Source organism: Nyctibius grandis, chromosome 4 (assembly GCF_013368605.1).
Source record: "Nyctibius grandis isolate bNycGra1 chromosome 4, bNycGra1.pri, whole genome shotgun sequence".
NCBI lineage: Eukaryota > Metazoa > Chordata > Aves > Nyctibiiformes > Nyctibiidae > Nyctibius > Nyctibius grandis.
Window position 1 is genome coordinate 33,643,034 of NC_090661.1, and position 16,684 is coordinate 33,659,717.

Genomic DNA, 16,684 nt, shown 5'->3' on the forward strand with positions numbered 1-16,684 from the left:
GGCAGAACAGGGTAAGCTGTGTCCAGCTGGGGAGGTTGCACTAGCTGGAGCAGAGAATGATAAAGGGCTTTCTCAGAAGCACTTGTGTTTGGCAAACTGACTAGATAGGAAAGGAAAGAAGAGGCACTTCCTAAGCTACAGTCTGTGGTTCACTTTGACACTGACCATCGTATCCTGGCAAAACGTGGCTTAACGTAAGCAGCTGAAGCAAACAGATCTGGAGCGATCAGCAGAAAAGGTCTGCAGGGCTACAGGGAGCATTCAGACTAAAGCAAAGCCACTAACTGAGGGAATTGCCTACACACAACTTCCCCCCACTTTCCCCACCAAAGGGCAAATCTCCCCTCTGATCCTAACGCCTGATGGCATAACTTTTGCAGAGCTGAATGGCAAGTTGAGACCAGAGACTCCCTCGCAACAAGAGTCACTTTCCATCCCCTGAAGCAGAATCCTTTTGCGACCTCATGATTTGATAGAGAGTTTCCCTGAAGTGCTGGTCCCGGCTCAGTCTTTTGGCTGCTTCTTTCAGCTCCTCGATGTTTTCAGCTTCTGTGTGTGAGAAGATGAAGGACTGGGACTGCTTCACTGAAACCAGAGCAGCACAGAAAGGTCAGCACTCTCTGTCAGGGACACAAACTGAAGACAAACTTCACTAGAGCACACAAGCCATGTGAATGACACAACTGAGAGCCTGGCAAGGGATGAGCTAACCACTGCACTCTAACAGCTTCACCTGACTGTTTTCAGAGGAGGAAAATGCTGACAGCATGGAAACACTCTTTTCTTCTTTACAGCTGCCTCTGATTTAGGGTTCTACATAGAGCCTGATCCAAGCTTGTAGGTAGCCACTCTGAGCACTGGATTGGATTGGACAATGTCCAAGTGTCCCTTCCAACCTAACTCAGTCTATGATTAAGCATTCAGACAAAGTCTGCATTGAGCATGTTTTTTTAGGGGCCCAGGACCATCACAGCAGTTACCTTTCAACATACATGAAGAGACAGGCAACCAGTACACAGACTCAGTGCCTGCTCTCTGGGTAAGGAAGCTCCAAGTTTCTCTGTAGCTCTATTCTCCTACTAGGGAATATGAAATATGAACCACATTTGCAGACCTTATTGCTCTGTCAGCCCCATCTGCACATATCTGCTCCTGCAGGGTATAGAGTAAGAAGCTGCCTGATACCTACAGTCATTCCACGAAGTGCTGGCTCTCCGGCGGTGGAAGCGGCAGCTCTTTATGCGACGAGTGGCAGCCTTGTGGATGTACACAGAGTTCTTCATGATCACGGGCATCTTGGCCTCCAGCTCAGCATTGCGGATGCACTCTTCAAAGAACTCTGAGGAGAAGACACAACTGTGAGCAGTGATGGGAGAGACACTTCAATCAATGAACCACTCACAAGGGACTGCACTTGCTGTTGTGCTGAGCCAGGTAAAGACGTTCAACACCTCCCTAGATCTTCGCAAACAGCAGTCCATGAACCTTCAGAATATCATCAGAATGAACAAGTTCTAAGTGACAAAAACCTCCAGTTCCCAACAAGCACATACTCAAGTTACAGAAAGAACTGCAACCATCCATTCCCCATCAGTCATTCCCACAACTGCTCATGATTTAACTGCCAAAAGCCTCTGATATTATGATAAAACTTCTCAACTCTCTTGCAACATAGAGGTCTGAAGCCTTGCTCATTGCACTTTCTTTGAAGGACTTCTAAAACCAGTCAAGTCTAACTGCGGGAAGGGAGGTGTTGGCAACGCTGGCACAGTCACACACACACAGAGGCCATACATGGCCAGGTATTTCTTAGTAGCATAGCAAATACTAGCACATACATATGTACATTACAGGATCCATGCAAAGTCCCATGTCCAAACACTGACAATGTTGTTCTGTCCCGACCTGCCGCACAAGCTGCTTTTCCTGGCCCATTTCCCCTCTTATGGTCTAACAGGCATATTTTCTGCCATTCCAGTCTTGCTGTCCTCCTGCCTGTCACTGGTCCCTTGCTGTTCAGAGGGCTCATGTGCTAATGAGCCCCAACTCTTACGTGAAACAGCAGGGCAGAGCTGCAGGAATCACTTGGAAGGACTGAGGCGATCTGTGCTGGGACTGACGTTAAAGAAAACACTGCTGGTCCCTCACTTTCTCTAGTGTTTTGCTCATCAGTACATTTTTACTCTTTTGAAGTAAACGTCCCCCAAAATCTAAGATTGGAAATGAGTGTCAGGAGACATTCAGTGCCAGAGGTCGCTCACTTATGCCCTGTGCAGGTAGGTCAGCTCTAGTTGAATGCTGAGCTCAGCACAAGCTCTGTTTTCTTACCATGGCCAGTGGGATGAAGTTCAGAACCATGCCCTTTTGTCTTAATTTAGAAATCTGATGTAGAAACTACTAAATAATACTTATTTTATTTACATATATTTATATATAACAATTATAAATGTGTGTGTATATATATAAACTATTTATATGTGTGTTTATATTTATATATGTAACAGTGCTCAGAATACCACAGGACTTTTTGACTTTTCTGTATTGGCCCAATACATCCACCTTTCATTGAAATGAAGCCTTAACTGTACAGATACAGCATCTTCATAACAACTTGCCCCTGCACTATACTTGAGGATGGAAAACAGGCAAGACTTCACCCGATTGGAGCTGCTAATGTCAATTCCCAAACCTGACTTGAGCCAGATGCTAGAGTAATGCCCCATCTTACAAAAAAAAAAAAAAAGGAGGGGGGGGCAAAGAAACAGGGATTAGCTGTGAGGAACCTGAGTCTCACACCTGACCTGTGGACTGCAGTCACCTCAGCACAACAGCACTGGGCTGGTGCAGTGATTCAGAGCTGAGTAAGGATCCAAACTTCACCTGCTGGGTCACCTACCAGCATGTTGCTACAGCAACCATGATGCTCCTTAAACTGCTGATGTTCTCATAACCAAGGCTGAGAACAGTTTACCTCGAGAGGAATCAGAGGACCCTTTATAACGCAGACCTACTCAGTCTTTACAGCTCTGCCACAGCTTCCCTGTTTGGCATTTTGGAAAGCCTTTGCTCGTCCTTGCCCCTAGGTTTGTCTTCCACCCAACAGGGAAGGCTGGGGTAATTTTGCCCTCCTTTGAGGGCAAAACACCAAATGCTTGCATAGCACATTCTGGCTCCTCAAAAGGGAGGTGTGGTTGAGAGTTGGGAGAGCACCTTATGTGCAGCTTTGCTAATTTGGGAGCTTCTTCTTGTGCCTGGGGAGATGGGTGGAAATATTTTCTCTCTCAGAGCTTGCTCATCAGTAGAGAGAATGGATGACCGACTTACTTCTCAGATTACTGACATCTGCTTTCATCTTCTCCTCCTTCTCCTTGTTGCAATCCAGGGAATTTAAGCCTTGCTCCAAGCTCTGCAACACTTCCTCAGCTTCTCTCAGTCTCTTCTCCAGATCCATGCGTACCTTCACCTCAGCCTGAGGAAGAAGATAAGCATTGCTGAAAAAACAGCTTGTGTCTCAATAACCATCCTGCTAACTCACAAGGTCTCTGAGGGATCCACCAAGCAGATGAAAATGAAAAGAGAACAGTAAGGAAAACCAATAGAAATATTTTAAGACAACATAAGAGTTGTTCCTCATGTCTTCAGACAGAAACTGAATTTGAAGTCCAGGTTATTTTAATAATTCTCCTTTACTCCGACTTTCCTTTTCACAGCTTCCCTCTCATTGTATGAACCACGTGGAATCAGCGATGGTATTTCAACACATGAATTTGTGCTTATGCAAGTACTTGCAGCTGAACAGGAACAGGACATCTTTCAAGCAAAGATGTACTTGAGATAAAGGTAGTCAATTCCCACAAAGGGGTATACAGTGCTTAGTTTCAGAAACTAAACACAAGAAAAGTTAGAAATAAAGGATAATATCAGTAGTAGCTTAGCAAAGGAGAATAACTAATATAGTTTAGGTCAACTCAGCTTTGGTTTGGCCAAGTGGAAGGTTACAGGAAAAGAAAATCTTGGAGGCGCAGGAAAAAGAAGAATTTGGGTTTTTTTGGACAACATATTTGTAGAAGGAGGTTGAGTGTCAAACAGCCAATAATAAACTAACCTTTACATTATTTAGGTTAAAATAAAATAGCATGCTTTGTCCAATTACCTTTTCATAGATTAAGGTATCTTCATTACTGGGATAACAAAGAAGGGCTAGTACCTCACCTGTATTCCTCTGCTTTTGAACTCAAGTTCATGCAGAGGTTCCTGAAGATTTACAAATCTTAAGACTGATTCTCTGAGCACAAGTGAGGAGGGAAGATTTCTGCTCAGTTCTGCCATGTCCATATTAGCATTTCTTTGAAATAATCTTTATTCTTGATTATGTCTACTTTCCTCTTTTAGTTTTTTCCCTCCCTCCCTCCATCTTTAGATGATGCTTTCACAGTAGCAAATGAAAAGACCTTTACTGAATGGGTTAATCAGGCCTCAGAATGAGAAAATAAATAGTAGTGCTACAAAGATACAACATGGCAACGTCAGATGTTACCATGATAGGAAGCATAGCAAATGAAGACTTGTGACCACAAAATAGAAACAAAATTTCCCACTTGATAGGGGATGAACTGAAAGGGAAAATGAGAGAACTTAGGGCCCAGGGTCAGCCATATGCAACATACACAGGGGATACCTTGAGGTCTCTCTCCGTCTGCTGCTTCTCTGTAGTCAGCTCAGAGAGTGAGTTCTGCAGCGCTTGCGACTGGGAAGAGTAAAACTCCCGCTCCTCCTCCAGTGCTCGGGACCGCTCCTCATTCTCCTTCATCCTGGTGCACCGCACATCAAAGGAAGATGACCATTCCCACCCCAGCACAACTCACAGGAAGGAAGGGGCTCAGCATCATGATGGGGCATGCTTAACTACCTGGCTGCCCTGAGCAAAGAGGTGCTAACAGGAGCACTGTCTGTGTTTCACTTCCATAACACAGGCATTGCTGGAGAAAGCCACGTCGACAGTTCTTGAATGGAACATTCTCAACCCCCAGGAGAGGTCCAGGTGCACCAAACACTTCTTACGGACAAATGGATTCACGTGCCTAAGTCCCGATTTGAAAGGAGCAGGCCCAAACAGCAGCAAGGAGTTCAGCTGCCCTGCCTCACTCTGTCCTCTCTGAAGAGTTTATAACCTGAACTCCTGCCATGAGAACCAGACAAGCTTCCAGACTTGTCTTATGTTGGCAACCAAAAAGCAAGTCAGCAGATAACCATGTCATTTGGCACCACTAAGCCTGAGCAGGGCAGCAGTGTCCTCTTCCCTTCACCACACCCAAGAATGGAAATTATAAAGGATCTTGCCTCTCTGCAGGTCTCAGGATAAACAGCGGAACAGTTTTGAAGTGATTCTAATTTTCAGCCTGGAAATATTTAGCCATACCCTTTCTGATTGCCTCCCACCTGCAAAGGGGAAAACTATCTCTCTTCCCACCACCCTCTTCACACTGGATCGCATCTTGTCCCACATCTCTGTCTCTGGCACTACTGTAAGAGCCCCTGCCCCCACTTCACCTCTTTTCTGCCAGGAGTTTCTCCTCCAGAAGTTGCTGCATCTTCTCTTCAATCTGTTGCAGGCTGCAGTGCAGTCCCCACATGGGGCTTTGCTCCTTGCTGGGGCTGGTTGGAGGTAGGAGCTGGCTCTCATTTTCTTCCAGCATCTCCAGCATTTGCTGCTTTTCCAGGGAGAGCTCCTTGAAGAAGGGCAGAGATTGTGAGTATCAGCCAAGTCTAACATTTCTGCTCCTGTTCCTGCCTGGCTCCTCCCTATTGAGTCCCTCCGTCCTTACATCCACATTCCTCATTCAGGTTAAAAACAGGAGTAACAAAATGTGGTTTTCCATTCCTACCTGCCTCTTCAGAAGCAAGGCTCCACCATAGCCTTCACTATGCAAGGGGGTGAGGACCTGGAAGCTCCTTTGACATGATATGCTAGGAAGGACCCAGCTCAGGGACTGGAGCCTTGTGCTTCTCTAGTGCATCCCCAATGTGGGCAGCTTCCCTGCCTTCCCTCCTCACCTTGCTCCTCAGTGCGAACTAGAGGTAGTTATAAGTACCACAGAGGTGATACAAGGCGATAGGACATATCATGCTGTTCTCCTGTGAAGTGTTTGGTCTGGTGTGCAACTATGGCATGAATGTTCCTTCCTTAGCTTTCCAGTTCTTTTTTCATACCCATAACTGTGGGCAAGGAGGAGAGTTCAAAGGAACATCAGCAACAGATTTTTGGACAAACTTGCAGGATCTGACACTGGGCTTCAGCAGACCAGCTGTATGAAAATTTCACAAACGATATGCATTTAGAAAAGCCACTTTCCACCAATCCACCAGAGTGATACAAAGTAAGGAAAGGGTTTAATACATCAGCACTCTGATTCCTAAATTGTCACGTGGCACAAGATTCTCTGGGCACCGTGCTCCCTTGTGTGAACAAGGGATATCTCACTGCTGCTGCAACTTCCACCAGGGCTTAGGGAGTTGCAGTTAAAAAAAAAAAAAAAAAATATCAGAAAGCTATCACAGAATTATACCCACACTGGCTGGAAGGGACCTCTGGTAGTCTCTAGTCCAGCCTCCTGTTCAGAGCAGGTCAAGATATGGTCAGCAGTGGCTTTCTACAGTCGAGTTGTGAAAACCTTCCAGGATGGAGATTCCTCAGGCTCTCACAGTGCCTGCTAGGTCAGTCCCACCTGTCTGGTAAAAAAATCTTTCCCTAGTGTTCAACCTGAGCTTCCTGAACTGCGGTTTATGGTTATCATCCTGGCATTGATGAGAGAAGTTTGATTCTGCTGGGCTCCGTGTCACTTGTAGTCCTTTTCTGAAGGGGATTTTGGCCTTCGTATTAGCTACCTAATGAATCTGTTCATCTGCACAGGGCGTAACTCCAACACTAGCGGATGTTAGATTCATTCAACAGGACATCATTGCTTTCAGCCCTGGTCACTTCTCCAGGATCGTTCCCAAAATGCTGCCACTCAGAGGGGAGAAGCTGTCACTCACCTCTAGGGTTTTCTGTAAGGACTGTGTCAGGCTTCGCAACTCTTTCTTTTCTTCCTCCACTCCTTTAAGGGAGCGGGCTGTGAGCTCTAGCTCCCTAAAGAAGCAAAAAGGGTGATAGCTATTGCAGGGGAACATTAGCCCCACAAACCACGCTCAGACTGCGCAGGCTGTGGATCTGTTAGCACAGAACCTGCAACCGGTGATTGGTACAGGCAGCTGTGGAGATTCAGGAGCATGCCTGCAAGCATCATGCCTTGAATACACTACAGGTGTCCAGGAACTTTACTGTGCCTCCTGATCTTCAAACCAAAACCAACTATTGGCGTGCTTCGCTAGCAAGGGCAGGGCCACGGTTGCAACTGGAAGAGTTCAGGCAGGGCATTAATAGCTAAGGGGATGTAGGTCTATGAAAACAAAAATGTTTGCAAAACCACACCGGCTTTTCTGAGATGTTATTTAGGGAGAGAAAAGGAAAATGAAGAGGACAATGGCAAAACATGCCCTTTCAACACTCAGGGCAAAGCACTTGGGTCCTTCCCTTTCTAAATACATTTGCTGTTCATATTTTGCACAGTGTAACTCTTAAAATTACAAAGTTATTCTTGGTGAAGCAACTTCAACATCCACCCAGTGTCATTCAGGTGATGGTGGAAAACCAGATTCAGATGTCTGGAGCCCACATGGCTGGTCAGTCAGTCAAACAAGTTGCCTCTCTGAAATCCTGTAGCCCCTGTCCATTGCCTTGCTACCCCAACTAATCTGGGGTTTGCTCATGTCCCAGCCCTTTGAAAAAGAGGTTGCTGGAGCCCTGAACACAAAATGAAACTAAGCTGTATTCTGTTGGTCACACAAGTGGTAGCAAATGCAGGTAAGCAGATCTTAACCGTTCCTGTTTTGGCCAATATAGCATTTATCTCCTTCCTACATGAACAAAATAGGTGGATTTTACGAACTGTTTTGATTGACCATCACAGCAGCACTTCTGCTAAGCGTGGGAGTTCGTGTCCTTTCCCTGCCCTGGGCAGTTTGCTGCCTTACCGTTTGATCTGTTCCTGCTCCAGCCGCAGCTCCTGTACGACCTCTTCAAACCGGTGCTTCTCTGCCTCCAGGATCTGGTTCAGACGTTCGAGTTCCTGGACCGAAAGAGAAGACAGGAGTATACTCTGCTGACACACCTACAATTAAGGAAAGGCTTCCCGGTTAAGAATGCCTGGGACTTTTAACCTGAGCTATGTAGAGCCATGGGGTGGCTGATTCCACCACACTTTTGTCCAGGGGCAATTAGAAGGGATTGAAAGTTTGTTGAGGATTTCCAGACATCCAGAAGTCCCAGCCAGGTTACCAGGCACCTGGAAATTCCAGGCATGCTCCCTGCACAGATCAGCTCTGCTGCACATATACAGAAGGTCCAAAGGTCCCTGGGAAAGCTGGACTCAACACACATGTACCATTTCCAGGCACCCACATGTGCAGGTGCAGAAAGCCCAGGCAGGAACGTGACAGCCCCAGCACTGCTGTGCCTGAAGTGTGATATTTCTACTAGCTCAGCCTTGCTTCGCATCCCCACTGGGACAGGAAACACAAACTGCACAGCTACAGCTTTCCACAGTTTAATCAGCCTGTCACTATCTTTGTGCTAGTAAAACCATGCTTAAAGAGCACTGAAAACCACAAGCTATCCTTAAGCAGTGAAACAGTCTCTTCCCCTAGTCTAGAGGAAGCAGTTGTACAGAGACCTACTGCAGATGGAGGGAGTCAGGGACAGAATACGGCGAGGGTCCCGCTCTCGGTCAGGTCCCCTTGCAGATACACTGCCTTAGCTGCTAGGCAGAACTCCTGCTGCAGGCCCAGGCAGGTCACAAAACAGCACTGATGCCAGACAAATTCATAATAAGACTCTTGCTCCATGGTGCAGATACATGGTTCAAGCTGCTTTCCCAACATACTGCTCTGAAGCCTTCAGGCTCACAGCAGGTCAGACCGCCACCGTTCAGTGAGCTATTTATTCATTCCTCCATCAGTAACAAACTCCTTCAAACTAACCTGGCCCCATCTGCTCTTTGTGGGCAATGGAGGTACCATGCACAGCTTTGTAAGAGCAGAGATTTGTTCCAGGGTCTTTAGACAAGGGCATTTCCCTCCCTATGGCTGTGGGTTGTACAGCTGGCTCTCTCACCAGAAAGGGATGTCTCCCTGCAAAGGCAGAAGTAGCTTGGCCCTAAAGGAGTGTCCAAGCTACCTTTGGACTTTAGCTCTGCAGAAAAGTACACAGGGAAAACACAGGCCTGAGAAGCCTAGGTCAGCATTGCCGTCTTTTGCTTAAGAGGGGTGGCAGTCGCTCTGAATTAACTGGAAAAGAGAGCGTGCAGCAGATTGCAAAATTGCAATGTGGAGGTCTACATCCATGCAGGCTTTCCTACCATGTAATAGGACAACCCTTTGCAAAGCTATCTTGCAATAACTTTATGATGGTGCTATAAAAACTGGTATAGATTTGGTGTAAATATGAGAATGAGCTACTTTTATTATATTAAGCAAATATAATTTAGGAATAGCTTAGAAAACAACAATAAACTTGATAAATTAAGGTATAATAGTAACATCTAAGGGAGTGCTCTCTTGTGCTTTCCCTAGTGCAATGTTTATTATTTTCCCCATCTCTGGTGTGTCCAAAGAACAAACCACGTTGCTTTTTGCTGCTCCTTGTTTCTCACACAGTATCTCTACACTAGAACAATGCCAGGTCTGTTTATTTGCTTTTTAACTGGGGAGACAGACACGTTGATTGCCAGAGTCCTCTTGAATCTACAAAATAACAAGTGTTTAGTTCAACCCAGTGAATACAAATTTAATCTGATCTTCCTCCCTGGTCCTCCTGGAGACATAATCACAAGCACACTGCATGGAAAGCGCTTGGGAAGGGGAGCAAGGATACACCTCCAAGGACCCACCCCATGGTACGGCTCTTACTCCTCTCTTTATCCACAGGGCCCAGAGGTCGGCTGGAGACTCTCCTGACTCTGCAGCCACCCTCTCTGAAACCTGGTGTGCTCTCAAACCAACAACTCCTGACCTCCCATGTCCTGCCATGTGGAAGATGAAGGGAATTGGCTTGCGATGAACACTCACCTCTTTTTGCTCCCTCTGCAGACACAGCTCTTCTGTTTCTTCCATTAGCTTATCTGCAAACACACACACATACAATGGCCAAATGCAGAGAAAAGCAATTTATATCCTGGGGATATTTATGAGTATGAAACACTGACTGTTTGGAGCTTGAAAACACAGTGTTCCCTATTGCTCTGTGTGTATCTGTCTGGGAGGCTCCAAAGGCTGAGATGACACTAATGGGGTGTTCTGTAATTTCTCTCCTGCCAAATAACTTAATAAACTAAACAACCATATCACTGCCTACTCCTTCTAAGGTTTCCTCTCAATGTTCTTAAAGAGCATTAACGAACTAACCTCTGCTGTCCTCTAGCTGAGTTAGGAAAATATCCTTATCTCTGCTTCACACATGAGGAAGCAAAGGCACAGGAAGGTTAAGTGGGTGCACAAGGTCACACGCTGCGTAGCAGCCGTCATTTCTCCTCCTGTAGTTCAGTGCCCCATTCCTACCTGCCCAGCACATCACCCTCTCCTTCAGCCCCCCAAGCATCACTGCCAGCTCCCTGTTTTCACCTTGGGATGTCCCAGCCAAGCCCAGAAATCAATCCCCTAGCTTAGCCACAAAACTTATAGCTGTGAGGAATAGTCCCCTCTCAACATCAGTTGCTCTTGACTAAGGAGAAGGACACATGCCCACCAGAGACTCTGCTCTGGTGCTTACACTGTGACCTTATGTACCTGCTTTGTGCCATGCTCTAACCTTAAAGAGAGGCTCTGCCTTAGGCAGCTCTTAGTCATGCTTACAGGAAGCTGGACAGAAACACATTGCTCATCATTAAGCCTGGGGTTGAGCTTTCAGCTCTGCCACCCAGCTGCCGTGTGAGCAGGGAGAGATTCACTGCAGCACTTTGTGATTAAGTCTTCCCCATATCAGGTGAGGAAGATGCTACTTGTTTCCTTTGTACTGGGCACCTGAAGAGATTACTACTGCTGGCAGGATTACTACTGCTAGGAGGAATGCAGACCTCTACCTCCTGCCCACAGCAGGGCTCCTGGTGCCACAGCAATAGTGTTAAGTTACTAAAGCTCTGCTGATCACCACTGCTGCCTTTCCTTCCCACTCTCACACTCTTCCTCCTTGCCAGGACCCAGCAAAGCTGCACTGTCATTGCACAGAGGCTCTCCTACCTTCCCTCTTCTGCCCCTCCTGCAGGGGCCAAGCCCAGGGCTTGACGAGCTTCTACAAAGTCCCTGCCTGAGAGAGAAACCTGGATCCCAGTTGGGTAGGGGGCAGGTGGAAGGTAACTCTGGGGGCATTTAGGGAATTCCCCAGAGCAGTGTTTGCTTCCTCCAGAGAGCCTTGACCTGATGCCAGGAGCAGTGCCTGAACTCAAAGCTTAACTACAGGATGGACACAGATCATTGGAGGTAAGGCTAATGAGGCAGAAGCCTCAGCAGTTATATAGGAATAAATACACAATTGCTGTCAAAAGAAAGTAATCAACTGTGACAATCGACCAGCTCTGAATGTTCTTGTCATGGAGCGAAGAACCCAGTGAAATATATATATTTTATATTCCAAATATCTCCTGTTTGCCACAGAATGTGTATTCCTCTATTGCTCCATCACCTTGTCTTTTATTGTACTGTGGCTCTCTTTACTCTCTTAGTCTCTTTAGTCTGCTCTGGTGGTTGCAAAATAATGTTTTGACAAAACTTTCCTGTTTCTAATTTTCCTCCTGTCTCTCCAGGTCCTCCTCTCAGCACTCCCTCTTATCCCTTTGTCAGGTGTGGAACCACTCACCCCTGCCTGCCTCACACATGAGCCCATCCATCAGCTCACAGACGTGAATGGTGCTAGGATTGCCAGAATGAGCATGCCTTGATACTTGAATTACGACCACTGTTACATGTGAGACCGTATACTGAGATCAGCATGGATGCAGAAATGCAAAAGGCTCTTCAAGATTCCTCCAGCGGCTTGATGATTAGGAGTAGATACCATGAGCCCCTGCTCAAGGCACCACCAACCTGAAGCACCCGAAGTTGCTACTAGGTTGTTTAAAGCAGATGACTGTCCAGACAAGTCACTGGGCTCACACATGTGACCAGCAGCCCCCAGGTCAGAAGGGCTCTTACACCTTGGGGAATACTCTAACTTAGGAAATATCTGGGTTAAAAAGACTACTTGCCCTTGGCTCTTGCCATAGGCAATGTGGGGAAGAGACAGCTGGACGTCCCAAGGCAGTCAGAGCACCCAAGGTACTGCCATCCAGAGGCTGGTTTCTGAGTAGGGGACTGGACTAGATAACCTCCAGAAGTCTCCTCCAGCCTAAATTATTCTATGTTCATCTGGAGCAACTGCTCTCTCTCCATTGCCCATGGAGAAAGCCACTGCCATTAGACACCTCAAACAAGCCCATGTAAATGCTCCCACTTCCAATGTGAACTGTGTGAGCAAATGCAAAGACCAAGTAGATTAAGACCAAACAAACTAGCTAGAGGAGGAAAACTTACACATGAAAAGCTGTGATCAGCCTCAGAAATACCAGTCCTATGTGATTCAGGGGGACAAAGGTATTGGCTGTTTGCCTGATGAGCAGCTGAAATCAGCACATCCAAACTTCTCAGGGGCAGCAAACACTTGTACAGTCCCACCATCAGGAGGTGCAGGACTGCAGCGTGCTGGCCAAAGCACGTTCTTTCTTTCACGCTCCACACAGATGTCCAGACCCTACCTTAACATTTTCCTGTCTTGACTCCCTTCAAAACCTGAATTTCAGCTGCTGACTACTCAAAAGCTTGATCCAGTAAAAGTTAACAATAAAAACCTGTAGCTGCTTGGCTTGACTACACTGACAACTCCAGAAAAGCAAATTGGCTATTTTGGGATTTATGGTTTTTGGAAGTCTGAGTTTCCTACCTAAATACTCTTGTTTCTCCTTGGCCAGCTGCAGTCCTTGGGCTTCCAGGCTCTCGATCATGGCTTCGCCCAGCTGGGCATTCTTCCAGGTCCTACGGAGAGCAGACATAAAGCAGACAGTGTAAGAAAGCTAAAGGTCCCACAGAGTGAGGCAGGGGATTCAGCCTAGCAATCTACCACGGAATTCAAACACAAAGACTCATATCAGTTGGGACATTGATTCTCTATGTTTTTCTCCACAAATGAATTGGAGAAATTTCCCTGACATTCAGTAATATTTTTTTTTTTGTTTTTAAATACAAGAGCTGCACCTCAACACCACACAGCTATTCAAATGTTTTTTCCACTGTTTTGGAGATTTCTATACTGCGCTTAGTCTTAAGGGCTCTCCAGACCAACCCAGCAACATGCACAGCCTCCAACTACAACAGGATGTACCTGGAACCATTAAATGGATCCTGACAGACTTTAGAACCAGGTTTTAGCTTTCAACTCAACTAACTTCCCATCTGCCAGTGACATTGTCTTCTGCAGCCTTTCCAATATTTTGCTGCTATAGCCACTCTTCCCCTTCAAACATTAACTGTTTATCGACTCCTTCCCACAGCCTTCTATCTTCAGCCTTTCTGGTATCCATCATCCATCCTAGAACCAATCAATCCCTCCTCTTCTAAACTTGTAAGCCACTAGGATTTGTTGTCTGGCCCTACACTGTGAGTTAAGTGTCTCTCCCTGTAAAAGAACAAAGAACCAGAAATAAAAGCCAGACAAGATGCTGTCAAGTAGGGAGAGTTAAAAAAAGTTAAAGGAAGCAGGCATATTCAAAGAGTACCTTGTGTTATTGTAGGACCATTGGCCAGAGGATCTCAAGGTCTCTTGAACACATTATGAAACTAAGCTGCAAAAAAGGCCTATGGAGCAGATGCCCATTACTGATTGAGTTGATGGACAGGGTAGGCTTTAATACAGATATTAAATACCAAGGACAAGTACACACAAATCAAAAACAGAACCAGAAATTGAGTTTGTTGCTCATTTGTATTCACATTCTATTAGAAAAAAATATCTACACACATAAAATACATAAAACGCATATGTAAAATTCATCCCAATCTATTTATATAGATGAACATACAGGAACAGCAATTGCTGCCCAGAAATTCTGCTTTCTTAAATCCTAAGGGAGTTTATTAATATTAAATACCTGTAAGCCTCCCTGTACCAGGCCTCTTTGTGAGCCATTGGAAATTGTAGCTTTTCAGAAGCCATTAAGTTGGCAACCTCTTACAAAACAATTTCAAGGCAACCTGTACTTCGTCTCTTACAAAAGCCAGACAAATACATTAAACACACACCACCCCAGGGACCAGGCAGCTCACAGCTCCAGCAGCCCAAGCACTGCCTTGTGCTCTTTGCAGACAGCTAGGTTTCTTCTCAGCTAATGAGCATCTAGGATATTTCTCAAGTGCAGAGGAAATTAGAACGCTAATTAAAAAGGTGATGTTTTGCCCACAGGTAGACATCTTCATCTTGAGTGAGGACATGTGGGTGTGAATGTGTTTTTCCAGTAACATTCTCTGATACAGGATGAATATGAACCCCGGGGAAACCAACAGCAAACAGCTCAAGGGAGGGGGGTGTGTGACAGAGTTTATCATATGATTACTTGGAGGGTTTCAAAACAGCTGCAGCCTTTAAGGTGTCTGTTTATTAGATTCACTTTTTCAGCGCTCCCTCCCTTCCCCAGCCTAAGATGTTTCCCTGCCTGTAACTCAAAGGTTACCACACCCACTGCTGTATAACTTAGAAGATGCACCCATATCACTGTGTAGCATTTAAGCTTTTATTCCTTTTATCTGCTGGACCCAGTGCCGGTGTGTAAATGCAGCAGTGGGGAGGTGCAGGCTATGACTTCAGCTGAGGGGTGAGCAAATGCTTTTTTTTTTTATTTTGTACTTCTTACCGAGTGAGTTTTCATCAGAAAAAGCCACATTGCTTAAAGTGCTGGGAAGCAAAGGGTCAGGAAGGCTCTTGGGACAAGTAGAAAGCACCCTCATAATATACTTCTGAAAAAAAAAACCCAAAGCTGTATAGTATCTCCTTTTGGCATACAGCTCAAACGTCATCTATTCCTGTCCTTTTGCAGCACTGGGAACATTTCTCTAGCTTTGCCTGCATTTTACCTTTCTTGGGAGCATCCACAACCAATTTTTGGACACACTTAGCACTTCATGGCCCACAGGACATATGTACTATGTTACCTGTTTTGTTTTCCCCCATTGTCCATCAAGTCTACTTTTAACCAGTGCAGGGAATGCTGCTATGGACATAGAGAGTGTACGTGTGCCCTGGTCCCCCACTAGCAGCAGCAAAAGCCTCTCTGGGCAGGAAGAGAGCCTGGCCAGGTGGGAGTCAGGGCTTTGTGCATTTCCAAAAAGCTTTCAAGATCTGGCAAGTGTGATAAGTCCAAGCTACAACACGTTAGAAGGGTGGAGAGACAATCATCTCCCCTCTGCATTGAATAAGCGGCTTCCCTGTCAAACCAGGAGGCTTGGAAAGGAGTGAAGAGCTGAAGGCATCCCTGAGCACACTCTGATGGTGGAGGTACTAAGCAGTTGTGCAGGCACACACACACACACCATCCAGCCCCAGATGTAAAGAGGTAGGAGACAAAATTGAAACAAAGGAGAGAGGACACTGCCCATCCTGGGCTCATTTTTTCCTCTTTCCCCTCTTTAACAAAATCTCAGTCTGTGAGAAGTTGGGGTTTTTTTTTGAGGGTGTTGGTTTTTTTTCTTTGGTTTTAAATAATGAGGCAGACTGTAGGATGATCACAATAAACTGTAAGTGCTGCAGTGCCATCAGCAGTACCACCTCTGTCTAGGAACAACAGGGCACTAAAACAAGTTGCCTAGCAGATTTCAGCTGTGTCCTTTTCACTTCCCTATTCACTGAAGATCAGTTTACTGGCCCATGCTGTGCCTTTCTGGCTGCTGCTTAGCTCCCAGCCTGCCCCTGCTAACATAAATCACGTAATCTGTGCTTTTCCTCACATGCAGGCTATCATCGGCACTGATTAGGCCAGCACTGGAGCTGCATCTCTGTCCTTCTCTGATGCAAGGACAGAAGCAGAGAGGGGAGGGAAGGGGGTGTCTCTGGCAGATTTTCAGCCAGGTCAGGCTCCTGGGTGATGAGGGATTACTGAGCTGGTGGCCAACAAACTGCAAATCTCTCTGGCTTTCTCAGCGGACTATAAACTCAATATTGTGTGCATACAGCAATCTAACCCTCTCACCCCTGTAGGTGGGCTGGAAATGCTTTGCTAACACCTCCTCCCCTGGCATTTAGCCTGCCTCCACATTTCAGAATTAAACTGTCTTGAGAGGCCAAATCCTGCTGCTGCGTGGCCTGAGCACCCTAGGATCTGGGCAGAAGGGATGCACACCCCACAGTCACACGGTTACTTCAGGGCTGTTACTGACATCCCAGCATGACCCGTACTGCTCAGGAGAGCAGGGACGGGCTGGTGAGGTCCCTGCTTCCCAGTGGGTGTGGAACCACATAGACAGCTGCTCACTAGCTCTGTGCCTTGCCTGTTCTGCTATTACCTTACCCCAA

General features: G+C 46.2%; 1 protein-coding gene across 1 annotated transcript in view; it reads right to left on the reverse strand.

The window, feature by feature from the left end:
* Positions 1–424: 424 nt before the first annotated feature.
* PLEKHD1 (pleckstrin homology and coiled-coil domain containing D1) overlaps positions 425–16,684 on the reverse strand; it is a 31,198-nt gene continuing 14,938 nt past the window's right edge. The window contains exons 5-13 of the mRNA XM_068399660.1: positions 13,067–13,158; positions 10,165–10,217; positions 8,074–8,168; positions 7,036–7,129; positions 5,551–5,729; positions 4,679–4,811; positions 3,325–3,469; positions 1,190–1,339; positions 425–585 (exon numbers count right to left, since the gene is read on the reverse strand). Coding sequence (XP_068255761.1) covers positions 425–585; positions 1,190–1,339; positions 3,325–3,469; positions 4,679–4,811; positions 5,551–5,729; positions 7,036–7,129; positions 8,074–8,168; positions 10,165–10,217; positions 13,067–13,158 — 1,102 coding nt within the window. The remainder of the gene's footprint in view (positions 586–1,189; positions 1,340–3,324; positions 3,470–4,678; positions 4,812–5,550; positions 5,730–7,035; positions 7,130–8,073; positions 8,169–10,164; positions 10,218–13,066; positions 13,159–16,684) is intronic.